The 16541-nt window shown below is 43.1% G+C and overlaps 1 protein-coding gene across 2 annotated transcripts in view; it reads left to right on the top strand.

Annotated features, from left to right (window-relative positions):
- ltbp1 (latent transforming growth factor beta binding protein 1) overlaps window positions 1–16541 on the top strand; it is a 167359-nt gene that overhangs the window by 82355 nt on the left and 68463 nt on the right. For both annotated transcript variants that reach the window (XM_079249192.1, XM_079249191.1), the window contains exons 6-8: window positions 8638–8835; window positions 11115–11398; window positions 12014–12116. In XM_079249192.1, coding sequence (XP_079105318.1) covers window positions 8638–8835; window positions 11115–11398; window positions 12014–12116 — 585 coding nt within the window. The remainder of the gene's footprint in view (window positions 1–8637; window positions 8836–11114; window positions 11399–12013; window positions 12117–16541) is intronic.

The following is a 16541-nucleotide window of genomic DNA, read 5'->3' as shown; positions in this document are numbered from 1 at the left end:
CATCCTTCTCCATGGTTGGCCACCAAAACCTGCGTCTGATAAGGGAGAGAGTGCGTGAGGAACCAGGATGACAAGCCAAACGGGAGGAGTGACCCCACTGGAGAACCAGGGATCGGGCGGTGTCGGGAACAAACAGTCGATCCGGGGGACCAGTACCCGGGTCAGGCTGATGTTGCTGATCAGCTATGACTTGGTTCTCGACCTCCCATGAGACTGCAGCCACGATGCAGGAGGCTGGCAGGATGGTGTCTTCTACGGAGGTGGTGGTTTCAGGGGCAAACTGACGGGACAGGTAATTGGGTTTCTGGTTCTTGGAGCCTGGTCTGTATGACAGTGTGAAATGGAACCGGTTGAAAAATAGAGAACAACGGGCTTGGCGGGGATTCAATTGTTTAGCCGACTGCAAATACTCCAGGTTCCTGTGATCGGTCCAAATGAGGAATGGAACTCTGGATCCTTCCAGCCAGTGCCGCCATTGCTCTAGAGCCAGCTTGATGGCAAGGAGTTCTCGGTCCCCAACATGATAATTGTGTTCCGCAGGAGTAAGACGTCGGGAAAAGTAGGCACAGGGGTGTAATTTCTGGGTCTCAGGAGATCTCTGGGACAACACGGCTCCTACCCCGGTGTCCGAGGCATCCACCTCCACTACAAATTGGCGGTTCAGGTCCGGATGGAGAAGAACTGGAGCTGAGGTGAACAGTTCCTTAAGTTTGTCGAAAGCTTGGGCTGCTGCGTCTGACCAGAAAAAGGGAACTGATGGGGAAGTGAGACGTGTTAGGGGGAGAGCTGTACGGCTGAAGTTGCGGATAAAGCGTCGATAAAAGTTCGCAAAACCCAGAAAGCGCTGCAGTTGTTTTACTGAGGTAGGAGTCGGCCACTCCACAACAGCCTTGATCTTCTCAGGGTCAGCTCTGACCTGTCCACGCTCGAAGATATAGCCCAGAAATGAGATGGTATCTTTATGAAAGTCACTTTTCTGCCTTTACAAATAAGCGGTTTTCCATCAGTCTCTGAAGTACCTGTTTGACATGTCGCTCATGTTCCGAGAGAGTCCGGGAGAAAATGAGGATGTCATCCAAATAAACAAACACAAAACGGTTAATAAGGTCTCTTAGTACGTCGTTAACCATGGTCTGAAATACTGCAGGAGCGTTACATAATCCAAAAGGCATGACCAGATATTCGAAGTGGCCGAGAGGGGTTCTGAAAGCAGTCTTCCATTCATCACCCTCCTTTATTCTCACCAAATGATATGCGTTGCGGAGGTCTAATTTAGTGAAGATTGTGGCGCCATGAAGGGAGTTGAATACAGAGTCAAGCAGAGGTAAAGGGTACTTATTCTTCACAGTGATAGCGTTTAAGCCACGATAATCTATACAAGGCCTGAGTGAACCATCCTTCTTCGAGACGAAGAAAAATCCAGCCCCTACGGGTGACGAAGAGGGCCTGATTAGTCCTGCCGCGAGAGAATCTGAGATATATTTCTCCATAGCCTCAGTCTCTGGTCGGGAGATGTTATATAGACGGCAGGTTGGTAATGGCGCCCCCGGGAGCAGATCAATGGAACAGTCATAAGGTCTATGTGGGGGAAGAGCTGAGGCGTTGTCCTTGCTAAAGACCTCCCTTAAGTCATGATAGACTGGGGGAACGGTGGACAGGTCAAGGGGAACAGGTTGGCGGCTGGAAACAAGGGTCGCAGGAACAGCTGAAAGAAGGCAGGTGGCATGACAGAAGGAACTCCAGTTAACAATCCTCCCACTCTGCCAGTCCAGGTGGGGGTTGTGCTGAGCCAGCCAAGGGTGGCCTAAAACCAGAGGGGATTTAGGTGAGTCGACGATGTAAAACGAGATAAGTTCTTGATTACCCGAAACAATCATTTTTATAGGAAGGGATTGCAGTGTGATGGTGTAAAGAAGACTGCCATCCAGGGCCTGCGCAGATATGGGGGATGAGAGGGTCTCCAAGCCAATATGTAGTGAGCTAGCTAAGGATCTATCCAAAAAATTAGCCTCTGCACCAGAGTCAACCAAGGCATCAACAGAATGGGGGACATTATCGCTGAACAGGACTGCTGGGATGAGAGTTTTAGTGTGGGGAAGTACCTCAGAGGATGTGGTCGTCAGTACCCCCACTGCTGCTGACGACCCTGGTCTTTTGATCGGTTGGGACAGAAAGAAATACGATGTCCAGGTAGTCCACAGTAGTAACAGTCACCCGAGGTCCTTCTCCTCTGCCGCTCCTCTGGGGAAACGTGCGCTCTTCCCAGCTGCATAGGCTCCTCTGAGGGAGTGGCTGTGTGAGGGAAGGATGATATGGCTCTAGAGGAATACTCCTGCTTGTCACGAGATTGGGATCTCCGTTCCCGGTCCCTCTCCCGCAATCGGTTGTCCACCCGAATGGCGAGGGAAATTAGTCCCTCCAGGGACTCAGGCGTGTCACGGGTTGCTAGTTCATCCTTCAACCGGCTGTGCAGACTGTTAGCAAAAACGTCACGGAGAGCGTCCTCATTCCACCCAGAATCTGCGGCGGCTGTCCTGAAATCAATAGCAAAGTTAGCCACACTCGTACCTCCTTGACGGAGGCTGAGGAGACGTGTAGCAGACACTCTGCCTCTTACAGGATGATCAAAAACCTTTCATCTCATGGACAAAAGATGAATATGACTGCTGCCTGAAACCCTGTTGTTCATAGGCTGCTTCAGCCCAATCCAGAGCTCTCCCTTCAAGGAGTCCGATCACAAAAGAAATCTTGGCTCGATCCGTGGCGTAGGTGAATGGTTTCTGATCGAATACCAGTGAACATTGAAGCAAGAATCCTCTACATTTGCCTAAATCACCAGCATACGGCTTGGGATCTGGAATATGCGTCTCTCTTACGGGGTGTGCTGAGTCAGGTTGGTGAGCGGGCGGATCAGGAGCAGGCGGCTGAATCGGTGCAGGACGGCCCAAGCCGGCGACGTGTGTTGTAAGCTGGGTTAGCTGAGAGAGGATCGCATGATACTTCTGATCCAGGGTTAGCATCATTTGCTCATGTCGAGCGAGATGTGCATTCTGACCTGAAATGGTGCGCCAAAGGCTGTCAGCGGTGGTTTCCGGGTTCGCGTCCGTCGGATCCATTCAGTGGCCAGATTGTTCTGTTGTAGGTGAGGGGCTAGTAGGATCCAAAGAGCGGACACTTTGAGTACAGAGAGAGGTTTATTGATTTTCCACAGATTCCTGTGAATTCTTCCAACGGAGCTTTCAGAGACTGGCAGACTGGCGGGCATCAGGAGGAAGGCAGGCAGGCAGGGGAGCAAGCGAACGAACAGGCAGGCAGGCTTTCTCTAGCAGGAGGAAGACAGGACAGGTTACAATCAGGGTCAAGCATAAGCAACGTGAGCTGAGGCCGAGAGCTGTTTTACCGCAGGGCAATCAACAATCTGGCGCTGGATAGCAGGCAGAGCTGGTCTTAAATAGGTGGTTCGTTGATTGCTGAGATGTGGATCAGCTGTGCCTCCAGTTGTCAGCTGACCGCGCCCACCAGGAAACAGGAATCACCACAGAAACAGCCGGTTTCACTACAGATCTCATATGAACACCACTGTTTGCCTGAATATGTACGTAACTGTTAGCACAGCAGTGGATCAGGAGAGCTAGATGCTGCATTCAGGGACATTTTCCAGTTCTTTACTATTAGAGTAGCTCACTGGTCGGTAGTGGTGTGTCGTTCCTGAACTAGTGGTTCAAAAGACCCATTTTGGTCTTTTTTATGCAGGTCCGTACCCTGATGGCGCAAACGGAGTAATACCACCAGAAACATTGGGGGCAGTGTTGAGCATTTCAGCTGACATGAGACCAACAAAATAAACGAAGAAGATTTCAATCCAAGTTAATTTCCTAGGAAAGTTCAGTTTATTTTGGGAGTTGTGAGTCCACACGCTGTATGTTCGGTCTGCTTCAAGCCAACCAAACACACAAAGTGAAATACAGCAAAGGGAATTCTGGGTAAACAAATGTAAAACTCAAACAATTGCATGAAAGTAGCCTAGAGAAATAACTTGTGGTCAGATGTGAAAGAATTAAAGACAAGTTCTGACAGAAATACAGTCCATGGCTTGGGTGTGATGTAGCTACACCTTGAACAGGAACATGTTCTTCAATATGTCTGGGTCATTTATGAAAGGCAACTACATCTGGGAGGATGTTGCAACTTTCAGTTGTAAGTCTCATGAACCAAGAATGCACCCTAACAGCGGATATTTTGGGTTTGCACCGCTGCCCAGGTTACCAAGCTGTGTCGAGCTTTCATTCCAGTTCTAAAAGGCGATTGGCCAGATGGCAACGCCAGCTGGACGGTATGTTCCAACTGGGTTGGCAGTGAAACACTGACAACCTGAAAGATAATAAAACCAAACCAGGACTCTATTATAGACTTGTTATTATTTTTTATTATTGAACTTATTCTGAAAGACGCTTCCTATGTTTTGAAAACGCCGACACATGCAATTACCAATCACATGCAAGGACACACACACATATATATATGTGAACCATACATATATATATATATATATATATATATATATATATATATATATATATATATATATATATATATATATATATATATATATATATATATATATATATGTATATATAAGTACACACACACATATATATATGTGAACCATACATATATATATATATATATATATATATATATGGTTCACATATATATATGTGTGTGTGTCCTTGCATGTGATTGGTAATTGCATGTGTCGGTGTGTGTGAATTAATTTCTCCACTTTTACCCTTCAAATTTAGCAAATTTTACATGGTCTCAGTTCTCTGATGCGCCCCCGTAGTGGAATCTTCCGGTAACAAGAACCGTAGTTCACAAGCGAGAGTGTGAATAATGTTGGAGGGTTTTGGGGTTTTATTTCTAAATGTCGGATTGTTTAATCCTGGAAGGAAGAGGCGTCTCAATCTTTTACTTTTCAAGTAAATTATTTAAAAAAATGATCTTTCACACCTCACAGCTGAATGATTTATGACCTTAAATAAATAATTTCTCCGAGGTGCTGCTGCCTCAAGTTTGAAGCTGATCCTGCTGATCCATCTCTCTCTCTTTTTTTTTCTACAGCTTGTTTTTCATCATGAGGACATATTTTCAGAACCTTTCTTTTGGCTTTTCAATCCAGCAGATGTTGGAGAAAAAATGGTTGATTGTAAAGTCAAGGTGAAAACTACCTGGTTACTGACAGTTTGGTGATAGTTAAAGTATTCAGGGAATGCCTACATTGTACATAGGGGGATTATTTTGTAAAGCTGACTGATTCAAGCTGCAGTGTGTGGATCCCATTTGGCCGGCTGCGGTCCCAGGAGAACAGATTTAAGTGGTGTTTCTCCAGCTACTCCCAGGTGAGAGCAGCGTCTCGCCAAGCACTGAGAGCTTTTTGGCCACTCGGCTCCTGTTTCCTTTATTAAAGATGCCTTTAGCTGCCAGCTCATTTGTTACAGCCCAGACAATATCAAATCATTTACAGTTGGATAGAAAATCTGGTTCTTTGGGGAGGTGTGGGAGGTGAGTTGAATGAGGAAGGCAAATCATGAGGCCTCAAAGGAGAAAGACAGGTGTAGCACTTTATTCAGAGTAAAACTGCCTGGTTTATTCATTTGTGTGCAGAGTCCAGACTTTAGTTTTGGGAAGTTACATTTTTTTTCCCCACAACCTGGCTCCATGCTTCAGCACATTCAAGTTAAAACAGAAACTAAACCAAACCTTTCAATTCAGCTGTTTTTATGCAGCACCAATTCACACAAAGTCATCTCATGATACTTATACAGACAGTCCAATTCTTTCCAAACCCTTGTCGTAAAACTACGATCCATTTAAAACAAATCCAATATATGATACACAGTCCAATTTATAACAGTTTGTTTTCTCTCATGATGAATTGGAGTCATTAGCCATGTTGCATGGATGCAAATGTTTTAGACCAACAGCCTCTCAATAAAAACATTTATTGTTTAAACACAACAATCAGAAGATTCAGATCCGATCACAGTCGATTCTGTTCGAGATGGGTAGGTTGTTCCGATTGTTTTCTGATCAGTTGGCATGACAACGCAATCTACAGTTTGAGGAGCGTAACATATTCCCACTCTTTATTCCAACTGCTTGTATTGCAGTGTTTTACTTGAAAAAGTTTACAGCTAGTGGTGTGTTTTCTAAATATTCCCATTTAAAGCCCAACCCAAGAAACATTAGAAAGAAAGTCAAATGTTTTGAATCTGAAGTCTTTATTTGATCTCTTAACACAGTGTTTAAAAAATATGGACAAAAATCATCTTTGTATGTTTACCGTTTACTAGCCTGTCATGTCACAACTATTGCAGTCCAAAAGGTGTCCAGCAGGGGGCAGAAAACATGTATCGGATAAAATTACCACAAATCCTACAATAAAATTATGCAAAAGGTCGCAGACATTGTATGTATCAAATATGAGACATATGGCATTAAAGGGTTAAAAGACACTGGCTGATTGAACTCATCGCAGGACCAAAACAGATGTGGTTGGTGTCACTTCATGGTCTCAGTTTTGGTTCTGCTGACTTGAGTTCCTCTGAGGTAGTCATGGAACATTTTGTTTTCAGCTTTAGCTGATCAATGAAAGTTAATTCTTCTGATCAACGAATTCAAAGTTCAGTTCCCAAAAAAATAAAGTTCACTTTTAAAGTTCACCGCTTCAGTTGTTCAGTCATATAGTTTAGTTAACTTTTAAGGTTAGAAATGAGAATAAAAGATTCCACTTAAGAAGAAATATTAATTATGTGCTTGCAGTGAAATAAGTTATTATAGACGTTGAACACCTGGGATGTGCTTCAACTCCATGTCTTTTCTCATTAGAAACTGGCGAAACAGCTTAAGTTCTGTTCTTTTACTTAGTTTACACAGAAAAGTTCGATTTTATTTTCAGACGGTCGATGATAGCTGATGCTGTGGAGTGTTCTGGGTTTGTTATGCTAGAGTGAACAATGCATCATGGGTAACATGGGATGAAATAGGCATTGCACTGGGGATATGTTGAACGAGTAATGTTAAGATTTTTTATTTGCAAACATGTTTGGTCCAGGTCTGAACAGTGGTGTAGTGGTTAGCACTGTGGCCTCACAGCAAGAAGGTTTGATCTTCGGCTGGGGTGACCTTTCTGTGTGGAATTTGCATTTTCCCTCGTGTGTGTGTGGGTTCTCTCCCACTTCCTCCCACCGTTAAGATAATTAGTTTCTCTAAATCAGTGGTTCCTAAACTGGGGGGCGGGCCCCCCAGGGGGTGGCCTAGAGTTATAACGGGGGGTGTGGAAAGGCTAAATGAAACTTGGGAGTTGTTAAACTGGATAAATTGGTAAAAGTACTCATAGGAAATTATGATAAATCAACAAGAGAGACTTCAAGTAATAAAAAAAAGAACCATGATGGAGCATATCTACCCCTGCTTGACCAGTAATAGTAATAACCCATGGTGGGTAAAAATGAGACCACGGTCTTTTGTATGTACCAAATTTTTATCATCTAATATAATGAAGTATGAAGCCAAACAAGTTACACCACTTGGGTACTTTTCTGAACACAAAGAAAAACCTGCAGGTTACTTTAGAAATAAACTATCCAACTATCATATATAGCAAAGTTGTTTTACTGAAGCAGCATCGTCTCATAGAAAACTCCACTCACCTGAAGTAGTTTGCAGAGTTTCCTGGTTTAAAATGTTTCACACTGAAGCAGAAGAATGGATAATAATACTGACACGGTTTTAATAATAGTTACCTACAATACAGCCACTAAAACTAAAGACACATTTCTAAGTATATTTCTTTGGTTCATGTGACGGAAGGAGGGGCTCCACATTGATGAAAATGGGGCCCTGCAGAAAAAGTTTGGAAACCACTGCTCTAAATTGTCCTGAGGCATGAGGGTTAGCGCGAATGGTTGTTTATCTCTGTGTGTTAGCCCTGTGATAGACTGGCGAGCTGTCCAGGGTGTACCCTGACTGCCTGCTGGGATAGGCTCCAGTTCCCCGCGACCCTTCATCTGATTAAGTGGTTCGGATAATGATGAGCAAGCCCCAGTGTGAAGGATCACAGTGAGGAAAACACTGGAGAACACAGAGAAATTCCATTTAAAGCTTTAAAATACTACTAATAATAACGATAATAATTACATAAGCTCCAGAGAGCGTTTGTTCCAGCACCGACCTCTGATAGGCGTCCTGTCAGGGTCCACTCCCTATCAAACTTCTCCTGCTGCACCAGACAGAGGAGTTTTCTTACTTTGCTTACTCTCCCGGTTTTGTACACATCAACAGACGTGCCTGCATTTCGGCCAATCCCCTTGGAGAACTCCCTAACTTCCCATCCAGCCAACCTTCTGGAGTGACCGGCATGGTCACGACTTTTCTGCATGTTCACCATGATCTTTAGATCTTTCATCTTCTCTTTTATCATCAGTAAACAAGTTCCTTGAGTTTCCTGCCATTACAGCATTTTTGAAAAATGAATAAAGTTAAACATTTAAAGGAAGACCTTGTATCTTTGTTTTTTTTTTTTTTTATTACTGTAGGTTATGTCATTGCATTAACATCATGTTTTTTTCTCGTCAGTTGTGTGTCACCTGCCGTGTACAAATGGCGGAAAGTGCAGTGCCAGGGACAAGTGCCAGTGTCCTCCAAACTTTGCTGGAAAGTTTTGTCAGATGCCGATTCAGAGTGGACACCAACACACATCAGGAGGCTTTGGCCAGACCCAGGTTCACTCCACACACACCCTGCCTCTGACCTACAGCAATGGTCAAACCTCTGGTGAGTTGAAGAAACAACTGTGCTCCAGTTATCAACTAATCAAGGAGTTCTAGGACACCAATGGCAGGGAACAACAGAGTTAAATGTCGCTGTTGTTTATCAATGAATCACCAAAGGATGTTAGTATGAATTAATTTACTTTAAGTCTGATTGTACCAAGGTCTCACAGGAGACTAAAAACAGACCTGAAAAATTCATGTAGTATGATTTGAAAATGGCATGTTTCTTTTCACTAAATGAATGACTAGATTTCACTGTAATTTTGTTTAACACTGTCAAAACCCCTCTTTAAAATGTCCTACTTGAAGAAATTTCAAGTACCTAGCTGCTCCTTACTTGAAAGATTGCACTTTATCACCTTTGTTTTCTTTTCCTCTTAGAAACTCCCATGCTCTTATTGTTTCCTGGGCAATGCATGTTATTAAAATACTAAATAACACATTGAAAGAAATGAAATGAAAAAGTAAAACTTTGTAAAAATTATTTTTAAAAATGAAAAAATTTAAAATATTTTTTTATTTTTAGAATCAAATAAATTCAAATTACATAATTAAATAAAATAAATCATAATTTATTTTATTAAATAATAAAATAAACAATTTAATAAAATAAAAATCAATAAAAAAATAAAAATGATTTTTAGAAGAAAATTGTGAGAAAAACAAGGAGCCAAGACCATTGAGCATGTATGTTATCTTAAAATATTTAAGGATATTTATTACACTCATATTTATTCTAAGCACTCAGTGTGGAAGTCTCTTCTGTCACACCACCTCTGATGCTTAGCTGAAAGACGTGCCCCTATTCAACATAGAAGGATTACATTAGCCTACACCATGTCCAATATTTTATTTATTTGTTTTATTTTTATTTGATAGGGACATTTTATGAATTATGGCACATACTGCAGCATATTGCACCATCCCTAGATAGACTTGCTACCGATTATCAAAATATAATCCGGCAACTTTTGACTGGACCACAGATGTCAGACTAGGTAACGATAAGCTTTCATCCTGATTCGATTTGCGATTCTCGCAATTTTTTGATATTGCTGATTTTTGTGTAGCAAAAAATTCTGATATTCGAATTCCCCACCCCTTCGCCAGACCTTCCCAAAGAGCGAAGTTTTCTTGACTTTTTGTTTAAGACGCAGCTCAAATTAGAAAAAGATGGCCAATCTAAAAGGATTCTAGCAGGTGCCAGCTTGGTGTTAGTTGAGCTTTAGCAGTTGTTAGCTGGGTATTCCCTGATATCAACAGGTCATAGCTGGTGTACACTGGACATTAGCTGGGTTTTAGCAGGTGGAAGCCGGTTTTAAATGTGTGTTAGCTGGATATTAGTAGGGTTTGACTAGGTGTTAGCTTGTGGGAGCTGGTATTTGTGGGTTTTAGTGGCACTTAGAGCTTTTTGTTGGGTGTTAACTGATGTTAGCTGGGTACTAGCTGGTAGTTAGAGGTTTGAGCATGTTTTAGCTGGGTTTACTGGGTGACAGATGTTTGGGGTTTGCTAGTATTGGGGGTATTAGCTGGCGTTAGCTGGGTTAGCAGTGTTATTTGTTGTTAGAGCAAGTTATTGGGTCTTAAGTCATATAGGTTGGGTGTTAGCCCATTTTTGGCAGTTTCTTAACCAATGCAAAAAAGCTTTTAGTTAGTGAAACTGACAATATTTCCCTATCATAGTGTAAATTAGATAAAAAGTTCCTCAGGAGTTTTGAGATGGCTCTAATTAGTTCTGTTTAGATTTAACGGCCAGAATCCAAGTGGTGGTCCTGTGATGGAGTAGCGACCTGTCCAAGGTGTACCCTGCCTTTCGCCTGATGATTGCTGGGACAGTCTCCAGTTCCCCCAGACCCTTAATTGGATTAAGCAGTACCGAAAATGAATGAATGAATGTAGGTAGCAGTGTGGATTGTTTTGTTTCTTGATAAACATCAATATGCAAGTGCATTATCTCCACTTAGACAATGACCAAATCAAGACTAGCATGCTAACAAACATGAAGAGTGGACCCTGGTTTAGGTGGAGCGATGAGGGTGTCATCAACTTGTCTTGTCAGTTTGAATTTCCTAATAGACAGAAGTTTATGAGGTAAATGTGTAAAACATAAATAAATAAATAAATAAATAAATAAATAAATATGTATAAAAATTGGTGTAGTTACGCTGTAAAATAATCATTCAGTCATGGATCAGTCTTGTAGATCATCCTTTACTGTTACTATGTGTTTCTATACTCCAAAAAACCCAGTAATACCCATTTTGTCCTATGTTCCATCAGTGTACAGTCCGGGCATTGTCAACATCCACATCAAACACCCACCAGAAGCCTCTGTTCAGGTTCATCAAGTCTCCCAGCTTGATGATCATCATACCAACCAGCAGAAAGGCTCATCTTCCTCCACCAGCTACAGCTATCACCACACAGAGAGCAGTCAGAAAATTCAGCACCACAGCTACGACGTGGTTTATCCCAACCAACATGGCTACCACGTTCCTCAGTACCAACCCGTCACCTCCAAGAACATGCTGGGCCGTTGCTTCCAGGAGACGACAGCTGGTCAGGTACACAGACAAGGACCAGTATAAAATACCATTAACTACACTTGATGTATTTTAAATGAAAAGATGGTTTAATTTGTACTCTAACGGATATAAGCATCTATGTGCTTCTGTGACTGCATGAGCGGCTTATGTGACTGTAGATTTGTCTTGTTTACCCACCATGTGCCTGGAATAATAGGATTTACTTGCAGTTATCTACTTCAGACCTGTTAAACCAAGATTAGCACAAACACTGGAGGCATTAAAATCACTGAGGGTAGTTAAAATGAACAAATTTATGGGGCTAGTTCCAAAACAACACAGCATGAGCCTGATGGTCGGCATCGATAACCAGGTCCTGGAGATGAGGGATGTGAATTGGAGTCCAGGTTTACTGTCTGATGGTTGAAAACAACCTCCCTCTGTTGAGTTTAAGTGAAACTCTTAAATTTCTGCTTCCATGTCACATTTTGTAGAACAGTTGTTGCAATAAAGATAAGAGCTGAGAGAGGAGGAAAGTATCTGCACATGTGTACCTGATTTAAAGAGGTAGAGCTGGGCGAGTGTGTTTGACACCAGTGGATCAAACATGCTTAGTAATTCAGCTTGTTTTATCTGTTTCTGCTGGTGTGTCAGTGTGGGAAGGCTCTGCCAGGCCTCAGCAAGCAGGAACACTGCTGTGGGACTATGGGGACCTCCTGGGGCTTTCATAAATGCCAGAAGTGTCCTAAGAAATCATGTAAGTATAACTGCTTATCTGAAAAATGCTTCATGTTTTTTATTTTTAAAGTTGTATTCCTGGTAACGCAGAATGAATAAGAAACACTTTTGTGATCAATAATGTTAGTTATTAATAGGTAAGCATTTTATAACAAAAACTGTGCAGCTTCACAGTCTTGTTGCATCACCATGTTGGTACAATCGCCCAGATGGGACAAACGCAACATGTTGAATGAGCAATTTACTGCCACCGCAGGTTTTCCTGTGCAACTGGGGGTGGGGGGGCTGCAGGTATTCAGTTTGTTACATCATATACAGGTTGATTTCAATAAGTCTTAGAACTTTGTCTTTTAAAGTCTTTTAATAAGTAGTGATGGTGCATTTCTATAAAGAGGAACCACATTCATTACTGCGCCACTAAACATGCAGCATGAAGTTCATTGATTGGGGGACCGCTTTCACTGCTGCACCACTAAACCTGCAGCAGGAAACTGCCTGAGGGGGGGCCGCTTTCACTGCTGCACCACTAAACCTGCAGCAGGAAACTGCCTGAGGGAGGGCCGCTTTCACTGCTGCACCACTAAACCTGCAGCAGGAAACTGCCTGAGGGAGGGCCGCTTTCACTGCTGCACCACTAAACCTGCAGCAGGAAACTGCCTGAGGGGGGGCCGCTTTCACTGCTGCACCACTAAACCTGCAGCAGGAAACTGCCTGAGGGAGGGCCGCTTTCACTGCTGCACCACTAAACCTGCAGCAGGAAACTGCCTGAGGGGGGGCCGCTTTCACTGCTGCACCACTAAACCTGCAGCAGGAAACTGCCTGAGGGGGGACCGCTTTCACTGCTGCACCACTAAACCTGCAGCAGGAAACTGCCTGAGGGGGGGCCGCTTTCACTGCTGCACCACTAAACCTGCAGCAGGAAACTGCCTGAGGGGGGGCCGCTTTCACTGCTGCACCACTAAACCTGCAGCAGGAAACTGCCTGAGGGGGGGCCGCTTTCACTGCTGCACCACTAAACCTGCAGCAGGAAACTGCCTGAGGGAGGGCCGCTTTCACTGCTGCACCACTAAACCTGCAGCAGGAAACTGCCTGAGGGAGGGCCGCTTTCACTGCTGCACCACTAAACCTGCAGCAGGAAACTGCCTGAGGGGGGGCCGCTTTCACTGCTGCACCACTAAACCTGCAGCAGGAAACTGCCTGAGGGGGGGCCGCTTTCACTGCTGCACCACTAAACCTGCAGCAGGAAACTGCCTGAGGGGGGGCCGCTTTCACTGCTGCACCACTAAACCTGCAGCAGGAAACTGCCTGAGGGGGGGCCGCTTTCACTGCTGCACCACTAAACCTGCAGCAGGAAACTGCCTGAGGGGGGGCCGCTTTCACTGCTGCACCACTAAACCTGCAGCAGGAAACTGCCTGAGGGAGGGCCGCTTTCACTGCTGCACCACTAAACCTGCAGCAGGAAACTGCCTGAGGGGGGGCCGCTTTCACTGCTGCACCACTAAACCTGCAGCAGGAAACTGCCTGAGGGGGGGCCGCTTTCACTGCTGCACCACTAAACCTGCAGCAGGAAACTGCCTGAGGGAGGGCCGCTTTCACTGCTGCACCACTAAACCTGCAACAAGGAGCTCTTTGAGGGCGGATTGCTTTCACTCCTGCGTGCTAAATTTGGAGCATGTCTTTTCTTTTAGATTTAGAGACTTGTAGATTTCAGGGCAAAACCAGTGTTGCATAGTCTCTCCTCCCACCCCCCGCCTTAGCTATGTCCATTGTCCAGGCGTGTTTGTTTGTATATTAGTACCGCTCTGCATAGACGAACAAGGGCAAAGAACGAGATTGAGAACAGTTATTTTCCGCCACCTAACCAGATCATGTTCAAGGCGTGTTTTGTATTTTATGGAAGTGACGTTGTGAGACGGAGGGTTATCCTGACTGGACAGGATTAGGCACGCTACTGCCGCCTGAAGGTTTCACATGCTAATGGATGTGCTTAACAACGCGGCTATGTGGATATGTGTGGATGGTTTGTTTTTGAAAAACGAGGTTGTGTGGATTCTTTTCTTCTTTACTGGACGCAGAGGGGAAGATATTCGGTTTTAAAAAAGCCAGGCTTCATGTAAAGAAAAACATCCCCTCCATCATACCCTGGCAGGACAGAGGAGCAGCTGCAGCGAGAGACTGATTTCTTTTCAATGCAGGACTGAGAGGTTCAGGAGGTCCTTAATTCCATCAGCAATCAGACTGTTTAATGTTAATCTTTAATCTAGTCATCATTTTGTTTATTTTTTAAAGGACTTGTTGGAACACCCTGAATCTATCTATCTATCTATCTATCTATCTATCTATCTATCTATCTATCTATCTATCTATCTATCAAACACATGCACGATTGATCTGAGTGTCTAAATTCTCTCTAGGTGTCAGAAGGAGTCTTACTAAATGTAGTTTATCTTGTGTTGGTTCTGTGATGAACTAAGTACGGCTGAGTCCCCCTGTGAACCTGCATGTGAATGATCTGAGGTAGCAGAACAGCTTTTTATTAACTCCATTTAGTATGAATGGTTTTAGAAAACCCAGAGCTTTGTCTCTGGTCTCCCTCTTCCCGTTGGGGATGGTGTTTGCTTTGTTTCTCCTGGAGTGTCCCAAAGACTCCACACTCCCAACAGAGAGAAGCTCTCTTCTGCATAAATTCTGAATGTTTTATCGGGTCTTTACACTGCAAAAACTCAGCCTTAAAGGTGGAGTATGTAAGATTTTCAATATTTAAAAAAAAATTCACTAAAAAATAACAACAACCATAATTAGATAGTTTTTTTTTTTTAAACATGTAGGTTCCAGTCTGTCCATATTTGATGTGTTATTAAATTACAAGTTTAATTAATGACAAAGACCCTTCTTAAATGTTTGCCTACCAGTAAAAAAAAAGTGCTTTTTGTCATTTGTCATTAATTGAACTTGTAATTTAATAACTCATTAAATATGGACAGACTGGAACCTACATGTTCAAAAAACTTTCTAATTATGGTTGTAGTTATTTTATTAGTTAATTTATTTTGAAAGTATTGAAAATCTTACATACTCCACCTTTAAAAACAAGAAAAAATATAGACAAAAATGAGGTAAATGTTACTTAAAATAAGATAGATTATCTGCCAACAGAACAAGAAAATTTGGTTGTCAAGACTTCCCAAAACAAGTAAAAATACTCTTGAAACAAGAGGAATTCTCTGGCATAAAAACTAAGAATTATCTTACCTTTAAAAAAAACAAGCATATGTGTACTCAATTTAAGATTTTAATCTTACTTAGATTTCAGTTTTTGCAGTGTATTCCTGCATGTATTTGACACGTTCACACACTCAGCTTTTCTAAATGTTTTAATCAACAGATTCAGGGGTGTCTTTACCCATAATGCCCTGTGGTGTTCAGATGATTCTGTAAGATCTGTCCTCATTAAGTCATTATTTAGGTGCTGTCAGGGTGAGAGCTTCACTAACTGTGTGGTTTCTTAGCACAGGAAAGCTGATATGAGATGAAACAGCTCAGCCTCAGGGCTTTGTCAGAAGTGATCTGAACTGTTTTAAATAAAATCTCAGGCTGTGCTGGTGAAAGCAATTCAATGCTTTCAGATGCAGTTTTAGAGATCAGTTACCCTTACAGTGAAACTTTAGCCTGCTTCTGTGTGAGAGAGCAACATAACCAAGTGGCCTTACTTCACACCATGAAGGGGTTTTAACAGCCGAAGTGACTCTTGTAGCAAAAGCAAATAAAGATCCAGCTCTGAGCCGGGACAGGTGACTTTCACCACAGGAGTTATTTCCAGAGAGGAAAAGCGCTAAATGCCACGGTGGCAGGTGGTGCCAGTCGTCGCCTTTAGACTTTTTTTTTTTCAAGGAGCTAAACTGAGGCGAGGGGGAGTTGCAGAAGAGGCTGCCAGCCTTTTTATGTACAGTAGTAGCTAGCCATTCAACACTAGTCCCTTTATAGAAGCAAGGAAGCTCTCCCTGAAGCCAAAGTTAATGGATGTAGAGCATAAAAGTCGTAGAGCTGCAGCTCTTTCCACAGCTCAGATGAGAAATAGGTGGAGCCAAGTTTGGAAAGAGAATAACATCATAAAAAGCATAAAATGCACTCACCAGTATTCATCAGTTCCAACTGATTGGATCCCAATTTTCCTGCAGAACTGCATTATTTCTTGGTGTGATGGAAACATTCACTACGCTGCTCCAAATTCCCCATAAAGATTTTATTTATTCACTCACCATGGGTGCACATCCATGATGAGAATCTCCCATTCCACCTCATCACCATGAGAATCTCCCGTTCCACCTCATCATGATGAGAATCTCCCGTTACACCTCATCACCATGAGAATCTCCCGTTCCACCTCATCATGATGAGAATCTCCCGTTCCACCTCATCACCATGAGAATCTCCCGTTCCACCT

The sequence above is a fragment of the Telmatherina bonti genome, assembly GCF_933228915.1.
Source record: "Telmatherina bonti genome assembly, chromosome: 11".
Lineage (NCBI taxonomy): Eukaryota > Metazoa > Chordata > Actinopteri > Atheriniformes > Telmatherinidae > Telmatherina > Telmatherina bonti.
Note: the sequence above shows the minus strand (reverse complement) of the source record. Positions and strands in the feature narration are given on the sequence as shown.